Source organism: Pholcus phalangioides, unplaced genomic scaffold (assembly GCF_987345545.1).
Source record: "Pholcus phalangioides strain wild (caught in Gottingen) unplaced genomic scaffold, Ppha-v1.0 ptg000011l_1, whole genome shotgun sequence".
Lineage (NCBI taxonomy): Eukaryota > Metazoa > Arthropoda > Arachnida > Araneae > Pholcidae > Pholcus > Pholcus phalangioides.
The window spans coordinates 49,639,891-49,652,483 of NW_028301604.1; the positions used below are offsets into that span (position 1 = coordinate 49,639,891).

General features: G+C 34.5%; 1 protein-coding gene across 4 annotated transcripts in view; it reads left to right on the forward strand.

Annotated features, from left to right (window-relative positions):
- Ask1 (apoptotic signal-regulating kinase 1) overlaps window positions 1–12,593 on the forward strand; it is a 606,402-nt gene that overhangs the window by 569,022 nt on the left and 24,787 nt on the right. For 3 of the 4 annotated variants that reach the window (XM_089239611.1, XM_089239612.1, XM_089239613.1), the window contains one exon: window positions 7,908–8,006. The exons of the other annotated variant lie outside the window; for it this stretch is intronic. In XM_089239611.1, the coding sequence (XP_089095737.1) occupies window positions 7,908–8,006 (99 nt within the window). The remainder of the gene's footprint in view (window positions 1–7,907; window positions 8,007–12,593) is intronic. 4 annotated transcript variants of the gene reach the window in all.

Genomic DNA, 12,593 nt, shown 5'->3' on the forward strand with positions numbered 1-12,593 from the left:
CAGAACTGGATTCTGTCTTAAAAAGTTTAAATTATGGAAACATCATAATAATAGGAGATATGAATATAGATTTACTGACAAATAATCCCGATGTACTTGATTATCAAAACAATCTATTTCAGGTTGGATTTCAATCCTTAATAAATAAACCAACCAGAGTTAAAGATACCTCAACTTGTATCGATCATATTTTTATAAAAAATCAAAATCATAGAATATCATTTTCCTCTGGAATATATATCAACGATTTAACCGATCACTATCCCGTTCTTTTAAAATTATATTATGACAAAATTCCTATTTCCAAATCTAATGAAAATCCCCCTCTAAAATTATTAGATAAAAAAAAAACTTTAAACTTATTTTAACAATTATAAATATCTCTGGTTGAATAATATCGACTTAAATTTACAATATCAGTATTTTACATCCACTCTGAACTCTATTAACAATAATTTTAAGTTTGCAACATATCGAAACAACAATGGATGACAATTGGATGACGTCTGAAATCTATGCCCTGATCAAGAGAAAAGAAAAATTATATACCAGATTAAGGAAACATCCTCATGATTTATTATTTAAAACTGCTTATAATTGTGTAGCTAGGGAACTGAAATTGAAAATCATAAACACTAAAAACGAATATTATAGAAAACAATTTATTAAATGTAATTCAAACCATCAGAAATGGAAATTCATTAATAATACCATCAATCATAAAAACCAAAATTCAATTTTTCCTATTTTTTCTAACAGCTTGGAACTTGCAAATCAATTCAACGCCCATTTTAAAGATATCAACAATGGTAATCTAGTATTTAACGATACTAATGAATTCAAAAATTATTTATATCCAACTGTAAATTCTTTTGTTTTGTTTGATGTAGATAATACTGAAGTCCTAAATAATCTAAACAGCTTCTACAAGAAATTTACACCTGACTACGATGGTAACAGTATATATCTTATGAAAGAATTTGCACGAAATAATGTTGAAATCCTAACAAAATTTATTAATACTTCTTTTTATTCAGCCACATTTCCTGATTCCTTAAAACGAGCAACCATCATTCCGATCTATAAATCTGGAGAGAAAAATTCCCTTTTTAATTACAGACCTATATCGATTCTCCCAATTTTTTCTAGAGTTATAGAAAAAATTTTATCATCTAGAATTTATAAATTCCTTAACCTAACAAATTTCTTTGCTGTAAATCAATATGGTTACATACGCCGATGATACATAAAAGGACGTGGTACCGAAAACGCTCTATTAAACGTCTCTAAATTTGTTTATAACAGTATTGACAGCTGTAAATTTACCCTGGCCATATTTTTTAGACATCTCAAAAGCTTATGACAATGTAAATCACTCAATTCTCATTAAGAAACTCAGTTCTGCTGGAATCAGAGGAACATTGAACTGGTTCACTTCATATCTAACCAATCGTAAACAAAGAGTTAAAATTAAAAATACTCTAAGTGACTATATCACTATACAGAGAGGAGTACCCCAGGGATCAAATTTAGCCCCCTTACTTTTTATAATATTCATAAACGACTTATGTAAACTAAATATTCATGGTACTATGATTACTTCCGCCGATGATACAGTTCTTTTATATTCTTCCAACGATCTTAATACACTAACAACTAAAATAAATCAAGACCTGTGCTTAATCAGAAAGTGGTTCCTAGCCAATGATTTAACCCTAAATCTTTCAAAGACTAAAGTCATTCATTTCAACTTAATTTACTCTGAAATGCTTATGAAGTTAGACCAATCTATGTTGTTAGGGAAGTTACACAATTTTGCCTGCACGAGATCAGAGTAATTCTCCCGAAGATCATTATTCCAAAAGAATCTTCTACGTTTAACGTTTTTTCTAAGGGGTATTTTTTTTCCGTAAAGCTCCACTGCAATCGAAAAGTGATCAGAATCTGTGGCCCAACAGACCTCAAAATGACTAACCAAATGAGAAATATACCAGTGACAAAAACCAAAGTCTATGACGGAAGAGCCATTTCCTCCGATGAAAGTCAAGCAACCTTGGGGATCTCCGAATTTTCTGCCGTTAAGAGCGATTAAATTATGCCGATTACAGAAATCAATAAGTTTATAGCCATTACTATTTATAGGGGTATCCTGAGTGTTTCTATGGCCCATAACTCCACATTACATACGTCATAAATGGCGTTATAAAAACCAATTCTAGAGTTAAAGTCACCCAAAATCAGAAAACTACGGGGATACAATTACAAAAAACTATCGATGTTATGTAACATATTGTCCCACTCCGAGTGATAGAAGTACACAAAAATTAAATTATAGGATTTAGAGTTTGCAATGCATTCAATAAATATAAAATATTTGTTTTTATATAAGATTTTATATTTGATGCTTTTTCAAACTCCCAAAAGCCATCCGCCCTTAAAACGTCCAAAAACGGAAGTTCTGACTGCAGGATTAAAAATAAGATTGAAAACAGTAAAAAAAATCGTACTCACATGCCTCAAGCTCTCAGTCCAAGTTTCACAAAAGAAGAAAACATCATAATTAGCACTAGTAGATAGACTATGTTGAGTTCAATGAAATCAAACCAGATACATTCCACGACAGTATTTTCAGCAGACTCCAGCATGACTCCTAATGTCCCGGTTGTTCGATGCTGCTGCTATTCTTCTCGTCATACACGAAACATCGGTCGTTGACAAGCAGTTTATCGAACCTCAAGCAAAACTTTTCCTCAGTGCCCTTGACCTACTCGGCTCCGAAATCAGACAGCTTATGACGGATTAATCTTATTCTCTGGCTGTAATCAGCTCTGACATAAAATCCTGTACCCTTGAGTCTATGAGAATTTTTAAAAATCCTTCTACAGTCATTTCCATCCAGGAACCTGCCTATGACTGGTCGGCATTTGCTGCTCTTTTTCCTGAGCAATCTGTCGATTGCTCAGGAAAGCCGAAAAAAATATTATTTCTACGAGAGCGGTTTTTAAGTTCATCCACTTTTCTCATAATCGCTTCACATTTCTCCTCACAATCTCCAGCACCACACTTGTATCTGAAATTGCAGAGGACCGATCATGATTTGCAGCTACACCTTCCAGCCTATCCAGACGATTCTCAAGTTCAAATACATTTTCTTCCAATCTCTTTAGCCACTCCGTGAGGTTATTCACACGCTCAAGCATTCGATTCAACAGAGCTTTCGACTCCAACTCAATCTTCATCATGTAACGAAGGCCCTCCCGCATGTCAAAATCACCTTGAAAAATCAACAGCGACTGATCATTGTCCACATCTTGATCCAATAACCGCGAGGTCTTCTGTGAAAGGCTCCAATTATCGGTTACAGGGGACAGAGTTTTACGTTTAGTCGACACGGAAAGGGGAAAACTAGCATTCACTTGCTTAGACATATTCAAAAACTATGAGATCCGCACACACACACCCAAAAAATAAACTAATAATAATAAATAGAATAAAAATTTTCCAAATGTCGATCGCTAGTCCTAAATCTGCACAACAGAAATTTGTGCGTCTTGTCAGTATGATCGCTGTGTTGCCACCCTAATATTCATATTTATAGTCATAATTATCATAACATAGTTTGTAAGTTGCAAAATAATTTTAATCCTTGGTTTTAGTGAAGAATAAAAACTTGAGTTGATTTCATTTAAAATTCAGAAAACACAGGACACCTAAAAAAAGAACAGTCAGGAAAAATCATGCAATGTCCTGAAAAAATGGTTAACATGATCACCGTATGCATCCTCTTAAAAAATCCCCATTTTCACTTTTCTTGTATGACATTTTTTTTCGCTGTGAAATATTTCACCACGTGACAAACTACAGATTTTTTAAGTCTGGGAATCGCAGCACCTATGGTATGATAATGAATGCCTAAGAAGTAAACGTGATCTCAAGCATACTCTTAGGGTCATGCATAAAACATATACAACAGAACTTGCTACACAATACAGAATTCTAAGTAATAGTTTACATATTAATTTCTATGGGAAGGTTTGATTTCATATACAGTCAAATCCTGTTATAACGAACGCCAAGAGACCGAAGGAATCACTTCGTTAAAACGAAATTTAGTTATAAAGGAATTTCAGGTTACCTAGCATTGTTCCTATGTAAACTTATTTGGGGGGTTAGAAAAGTGTTCGTTAAAACGAGATTTTTGCTATAACGGTATTCGTTAGAATGGGATTCGACTGTACTAGTGTTTCGGATTACAGACCCATTCATGGAACAAATTATACTCGTAAACCAAAGTACCACTGAAGTTAGAAATATACACTCGATACAGCATACCTGATAGGCCAACCCTGCTTAGCACCAGAAATTTCTTAAGGGTTTAAATTGCTTAGGGTGGTATTCAACGATATGGTTTAAACTATAGTCACAATTTTTTAATAAGAGATCGATACGGATTGGTTAAATTCAGGTTTTTAACCAATCTATGTTGTTATCACAAAAAATCTATGTTGATCTCTTATCCAAAAATTGTGACTACAGTTTAAACCACGGTTGTTTGGTTTAAACCTTGGTTTTAACCAAACAACCCTGGTTTAAACTGTAGTCACAATTTTAAAAAAACCAAATAAAAGTAGCCTAAATATTATTTTTTCCTAGAAAAATATCATAATGGTTCATTATTAGCCAAAATGTTTCATTTTTACCACATTTTATAACCTTGGGGTATATTCTGATGGTATATCTTTAAATGACATAGGGTTTTATAAGTGGTTTTTTTTCAAAAAGTCTCATAAAAGTGGCCAGAATATATATATATTTTTCATACGAAGTATCTTAGTCATTTAAAGTTATATATAAAAGCCAAAATTCCTCATTCTTACAACATTTTTTAACCTTTGGCTACATTCTGATGCTCTATCTTTAGCAAATTCATGAATAAGGATTGCATCACACATCTAAATGTAGTGGTGTATTATCTCACAGGGTTTCTTTTTCCCTTCACAAAGAAGCAGCTACAGTAGTGACACCATCATGCTAGGGGCAGGCGGTCCTATAATCCAATAAAGACACCAGCTGTCCTTAAAGGACAAAGACTAGTGTACTAGTTGTTACATTACCTCACATACATTTTCATTTTCTTTCCCATAAGAAGTAGCACATCTCCTACTGTATATCTCCCAGTCTTAATATTCAATAGTTGTTTTTTTTATACTTTCACACACATACTGTTAAGCCCAGTTATACAAATACAAATACAACGCCACAACAGGCAAAATGCCCAACGAGGTGGCTGATAAAAAGATGCCCATAAAAATATGGATGCCATATATTTCAAAAATACAGCAACCCAATTAAAAATGCAATTAACACAAATTATAAACAATATATACACATGATAAAATATTATACAATACCCATAAAGAATAATTATGGTTGTCTTATTCTAAGAATGGATAGCTTCTTGATTTACCCCAACATGTTTATCATATTTCTTTTTAAACGTGTCAATTGTGTTACAATTTATTACCTCCGGGGGTAAGCTATTCCATTTATTAACAACCCTATTAGAGAAAAATTGTCCCTCACCAATCGATACTGGTGTCCCCTTGTAAAAGCAGTCGATTGGCGGTGTACTAAAAGTTCATGGTCCATCCTATCCATCCCATTGAAAATTTTGAACACTTCGATCATATCTCCTTGACACCTGCGTTCATCCAATGTAAACATATTCAAAAAATGAAGTCTCTCTTCATAACTCAAGCCCTGTGTGCCAATAAGGACACGCGTAGCTCTTCTCTGCACCCCTTCAACCAAGTCTATGTCCCTCTGTAGGTATGGTCTCCAAAACCTTACAGCATACTCCAGTCCAGGATGAACTAAGCCTCGAAAAAGCGGAAGAATGACTTTAGGAGAACGCGAAGAGACTTTTTTGAAAATGAGACCAAGCATTCTATTCGCTTTTTTGACCACCGCTGAACAAGGTTCAGAAAACCTAAGCCGCTCGTCAATGAGAATTCCCAAATCAGTGACCCTAGTTGCATCCGGGATAGTGACACCATTCAACTCGTAAGAGAACCGTGGGTTGTTCGAACCAAAATGAGCGACCATGCACTTATCTACGCTAAACGTCATGCTCCATTCATTTGCCCATGCTGCAATCCTGTTTAAGTTGGTCTGGAGCAACTCCCTATCGCTTTCAGTTAATCAAGGTTCTACTGTATAGTAGTAACAGATTTATGAAAAATAATCAGCTATATACAGGTTGATTATAATTTAAGTTTTGATTCTCCAAAACTATACAATAAGTACTGATCAGAATGACTTGAAAATTTGCATGGATACTCCTGAAGCAATGGAAGTTTCTTTCGCAAAAGAAAAAAGTGCAAAATGTGCAAGTAGATGATGCTGTACTTGGCCAGCAGTATAATCTATTTTGTGCAACCACATCATTTCGGCACTTACACAGCATCAGTGTGTGGATAGAACTTCTATCAAGATGCACATTGCAATACCAGCAAAGCAGTTGCTGAAGACCTATTTTGACAATAACAGGATTGCACCTTCACCCTTGCAACTTCTGGCTGTGGGGGGGTACCTCAAAATGTTATGAACAGTGGTCGGATTGCAAACTTTGGTGAACTGCAAGCTTCAGCACATCCTCTATATGTTAGAAGTTCCTCAGGAATATTAATGGGGGGGGGGTGGCATTTGGTTCAATAAAGCTGAATTGCAAGCATATCCACATTACGACCATGGCATACTCCGACTCTGTTGTTGAACAAGAATTTTTGTGCTTTCAACCTCATAGCCAGAACACGCGGTGGACAACATATTTAACATTTCTTAAGTAAGTTGTAGTTATTTGTTCAATTACTTTGTTTTTTGTGATGTTTCCATGAATTATGAAATCGTGAAATGCTATAAGGTATCATTCTGCCATGACTGGCTATCGTTTCCATTCCATTCTGCGAGCAAATTTCCCACATGTTGGATGATGTCATTAACTTTACATTTTTAAGTATTTTTTCCCCTTTATCAAATAAAATTGAATTTTTTCAGGAATATTCATGTCAATTTTCAAGTCATTCTGACAATCGTTCTTTTTTTACAGTGTTTTGAAATCAGAACCTTAGTTATAATCACCCTGTATATCGTAAATCATTGCTAATTAATCTGCATTATTTATACTTCATTAAATACATTATATTCACCTAATTTTTTTTACTTTTCGTAAAATAGCTTCCTAATTAAGTATACTGAAAGTAACTGGAGAAAAACCTTTATATATTATATGATTAATAATAACATTAAAAGAATTTTCAAACACACAGTAATCCATTGAGTTAAACAAAAAATAATTAAATTACAGAAGTTGGTTTTTGTTAAAATGTAATAAATATTTATTGATTAATTAATATGGGAATAGTTTTAATTACATTAATAAACATTTTATTTCAGTTTGAATGATTTTTCAGAAATTTCATTGTTTTTAATGTTAATACTATTTAAAACAAAAAAACCTGGTTTAAACCAAAAAAACCCGGTTTTTTGGTTTAAACCAGAAACCCTGGTTTAAACCATGTGAGTGAATACGACCTTTAGAGGTTCAAAAAATGCATACTTTTTTTTTTTTAAATGGATTTCTTCCGAGGGAATTTTTATTTGCCCATAAAAATGGGTTGACTGCTAAGAGGGAGTTATAGTACGAGTATTTAATATTATGGTATTTAACTTTCCTCAACTGAAATTTTATTATTCTGGTTGTATATTTTCTTTTCATGTAAAAACTATTTCTTCAAAACAGTCAATTTAAATTTTTTTTTTGCTTCCAACATTTTTGAGATCGAGAGGTTCTACTGTAATTTAAACTTCATGGTTACATTAGAAATTTATTTTGATATTCATTACAGACTTATGGAAGAATTATTAGATACTAATCTGGTATATCAAGAAATTTTGAAAGAGCTGTTAACTGAGAAGAAATTGCAATGCAGACTACTTCAAGAAGGGTATGTTTACTTTGGTTAAAACGTAATAGGAGAATGTTTGATACTATATTACACTGAAGTCTCTCAGGGGCGTCTGAAGTATTTTCTACCAGTGGGTGCTCACACAGGTGTACGCCCCCCCCCCCCCCGAAGGATATCAAAAATTGAAAACGTATTTGCAAAAATAAATATTTAAAAAAACACATATTTTTGTATAAATTCTGTATACCATTGGTGGCTCGAGCCTCGAGGCAAAATTCTCACCCATGCGAGACGACATTGGTTACGCGTCACTTTGGCATATAAGTCGCATCAGTGAAGTGATCCCAAAAATTTGCAACTGTGTTCCTATCTAGATAAAATGCATAAAAAATTAGTTTTCTCCGAGAGATTAATGCACTATAGTTTGAGTGTTTTTACAGACACAAAACACATGCTTTCTTTGGATATAGAAACATCTTCTCCACTTGTCAATACAAGATTCATCGAAAGACTGGTTATTTGTGGAGATGAAGATTACAAGGAAGAAAATTCATCATTGCCCCCACGGGGACTTGAACCCCGGTCTCTTGCTTGCCGGACGAGTGCTCTACCATCTAAGCTATGGAAGCAGATAGAATATTTCAATCTTGGAGTGTATATATATGTTGAAAGGCACCGTACATGGACGACATCTTCATCGGACGGCTTGTAATCTTCATCTCCACGAATAACCAGTCTTTTGATGAATCTTGAATTGACAAGTGAAGAGGACGTTTCTATATGCATATGACCATCTGATTGGCCTTTGTCATTCACGAGCTATTAGTTGATTGTTGATGCCGTCCATGTACGGTGCCTTTCAACATATATATATATATAATATATATATATATATATACGCTCCAAGGTGGAAATATTCTATCTGCTTCCATAGCTTAGATGGTAGAGCACTCGTCCGGCAAGCAAGAGACCGGGGTTCAAGTCCCCGTGGGGGCAGTGATGAATTTTCTTCCTTGTAATCTTCATCTCCAAGATACGATCAGAGTCACGTGACTCGGGTCAAAAGGCTAGTCAGGGAATCTCGCTGGCAATGCTTTCTTTATGTCGGTTCGTATGACGATCTCCACGTGCTGTCTTATTTTTTATTAGAATGGTAAACACTTGTGCAGCTTTCGGATGTTCTGAATGGTTTATGAAAGGGGGACCAGTATCTTTTCACAAGAGAGTACTTTATTGCTTATTTCCCTTCTTATAAATTAAAAATTAGAATATTAAATTGATGATTCAATAGATTTCTGACGTAGTCTCAGTTTTGGTAAAATTCAAATGTCATGAATCATTATTAAATGTTTTAATAGAATTTTTGGTAATAAATGATTGAAACGTATATATACGAAATACGACGATTGAAACGAATATAGTGACGGACTCGCGATTCGAGGATCCGGGTTCGAACCCCACAGTGGTGGTCGGCTGAAGTTGGGTTTCTGTGGTTCCCAACTTCAAGGCGCAAATGCGGGCCGATCTCCCCGTTAAAAAGTCTCGCCACAGAGAGCAACAGTCCTACAACGATAAATCATTCAATCATAACACGTCACTCATAGTTAGAAAAACTGGTGGCAGATGGCAGCACTACACATAACAAGCATTACAGAGAAACAAAAAAAACCTTCACGTCAGGTTTCACTACACGTACACGCACATTCCCGCATGTACCGATTCGTTGGGGGGTTCCGCGGGGGGGTGGGGGTGGTGTATGTGTGGTGTAGCAGTAGTAGGTAGGGCCTCCAAAAAATGGCTCGGGGATCCATGATGTTCTTAAGTCAGCCACCTCGTTGGGCAATTTGCCTGTTGTGGCGTTGTATTTGTATTTGTATTATTAAGTTTTAACTGAAATATACGTCTCCGCAAGATTTGGCGAGTGAGTGAGTTCATTTGAGTTTTGCTAAACTTAAAGAAAATATGCTTTTCAGAATGAGGAATTTATGGCAAATATTTTTTTTTAAATAGAATGTAATGAAAACTCACCCCTACCCTCTAGACAATGACAGTTTTGCATAAAAATGTATAACTACCTCTAAAAATAGTAGTATTTTTACCCCTCATCATGCCGGAGATAAAACTATTACAGAAAAGATTTTTTTTATTGATTGATTTGTGTTTGTTGTATGTGAAATTGCTCTCAAACAAGAAAATCAATTAATTAATTAGTTAACTCATTTTTAGTCAATATCTTTATTAGGACCATCTGAGTTAAGACCTAAAGTCACTGTGTGTACCTCAGATATTAACTTGAAAAAAAGAATCATTCTAAAAAATATTTATACCTTAAAAAATGACGATTCACATATGTATACTTCTGGAGCGAAGAAGTTACACATGTCACATACTTTAAATTATTATATATATACTCCACACGAAATTTCATTTCTTATAATTTAGAAAAAGTATTGATGATGAGGTTTTGTAATTTTCTTGAAAAATTAATTTTATTCTTGAAATATTATGTAAGTGTTACATTTTTGTGTGATTTTTTCAGGAATGTTAGAAATGAAACTTTTGCTTATTGTTTGAATATTATTTCATGACTGAATATGGTATGAGTGCAGGGCTGTCTTAAGCGCATCATGGGCCCCCGGGCCAAGTGATTTTTTTGAGGCCCTACCAGACAAATTTTCGAAAATTTCGACCGGTTCTAGTTTCTCCAAGGCCCCTCTTCCCTTGAGGCCCGCCGTGCCGTGCCCAGGTGAGCCCATGCGTTAAGACGGCACTGTATGAGTGTGAATGTGTTACATTACGTAACATAATATGATGCATTGTAATTATATACTCATAATTAATGTATGATTATAGTAATTGTAATGGTCTTGAAAGATAATTTTTTCTGTTTTAATAAACTGTAGTATAAATAAATTTTCGAAATTAAAAGGGGCAAAGTGAATGAAGAGAACATTTAAAAATATAAATGAAATAGGCTATATATGTGTGTGTGTGTGTGTGTGTGTGTGTGCATGTGAGTGTGTGTATGTATACGCATGCACGCACGCTTGCTTGCTTGCTAGGCAAAAGTCTCGAATTATTAGGAATTATCCCTTATGGAAAATAAAACATTTTCGTTTTATTTGTTTATATTATAGAATTGATTTTTTTTTAAAAATATGATACTCCCTAAATATTTTACAAAAGAATGAATGAAATTTATTGAACAAATGGAGGAAAGTTTTCATCAACTTGATCGAGTCAAATTTCATTACAGTAACATCCTAACGTCAACACGAAATTACTAGGTTCTGTGAAAATACATTTCACAGAAAATGAAGTTTTGTTTAACAATGCATTATATGAACCTTATCACTATCTAATGAATTTGCCTATTGGAAAATCCAAATATGAAATGCCTAGATCTTTGATAGAGTAATCATGTTTGTACTTCATCTTCACTGTTTACACCTTTGGTTCTCAAAGTGTGCATCACGGCTACTAGGAGCACTGCGCTGAGCCGTCGATATTGATGTGTGGCGGTTCGGTGCGTTAAAGCGATTCTTTGTCAGATTATTGTGGGGAGCTGCGAAAGGGGCAATAGCCTCGGGTGACAAAAGCTTGAGAGTCACTGGATTACACTAAACTTTGTAACGCACACATGCTCAGCTCCAGAGCTGAATGCACCATGTTCATATGAGAACGGCGGCTATATTGGCAATCATTATGGTCAACAGTAAACATCGGTAGTACTGTACTTTTACTCTCTATCTGACATGTAAAAAAAAAGAAGACTAAGAAAATTAGTGCAATGCCGTTGCTGTAGGTACAACCATGCTGATAACATTGAATCACAATGAAGAATTCACCATTGGCAAAATCTGACAATGAAAAGAATCTTCTCACAAGCATCTACAGCTGGTTGTCGACAAACTTCACCAAGAAAGAGGAATATCAGTGGTTTCAAAATCTTATTTCCTTCCTTGGAGTTACCTCCCCCTTACCTACATTACTCACACAAATAATCCGCTGCTACTTCCGCTTTCTTTGACCCAAGCGGATGTCATTCAAACTGAAAAACCCTGTCTTTACATATGCTTTTTGGAATTCCTACACTAATTTTAATAGACACTAGCGCTTTTTGATGTTATCTGGGTTTGAAACTGGAAGCTGTTTCTTTTCCCACGAAATGTACGTTTCGGGGGGGGGGGGTAGGAAATTCATATTTCCCATTTCAGAAGAAAAGTGTGATTAGGAGGCTATTCTGAGGAACCCTTAACAAATTTTGAAAATTTCTTCAATATACAGAGTGTCTCAAAAGTTTGCATTCACTTTGCGGAACAAGAATCTGTCATAAAAATATATTTATGAGTTACACACAGTGTGACCATATGACCCATATTTTACGGGGCAGAATAATGTTTTCATAATATTTGGTTATTTCATCGTTTTAATAAAAATGTTGATTTTGTCAAGTTTTCTAAAAAAAACTCACTTTGAAATTTTTTAATTGTGAATTGGTTATTTTAATTTTAGCTACGCATCAATAAAAATGTCAGTTTAAAAAAAATTTTTTTTTTTCATTTGATCATCCTAGTTATATGCATGGCTTCTGGATAACAAAGAATATGCTCATGTAATCTTTTT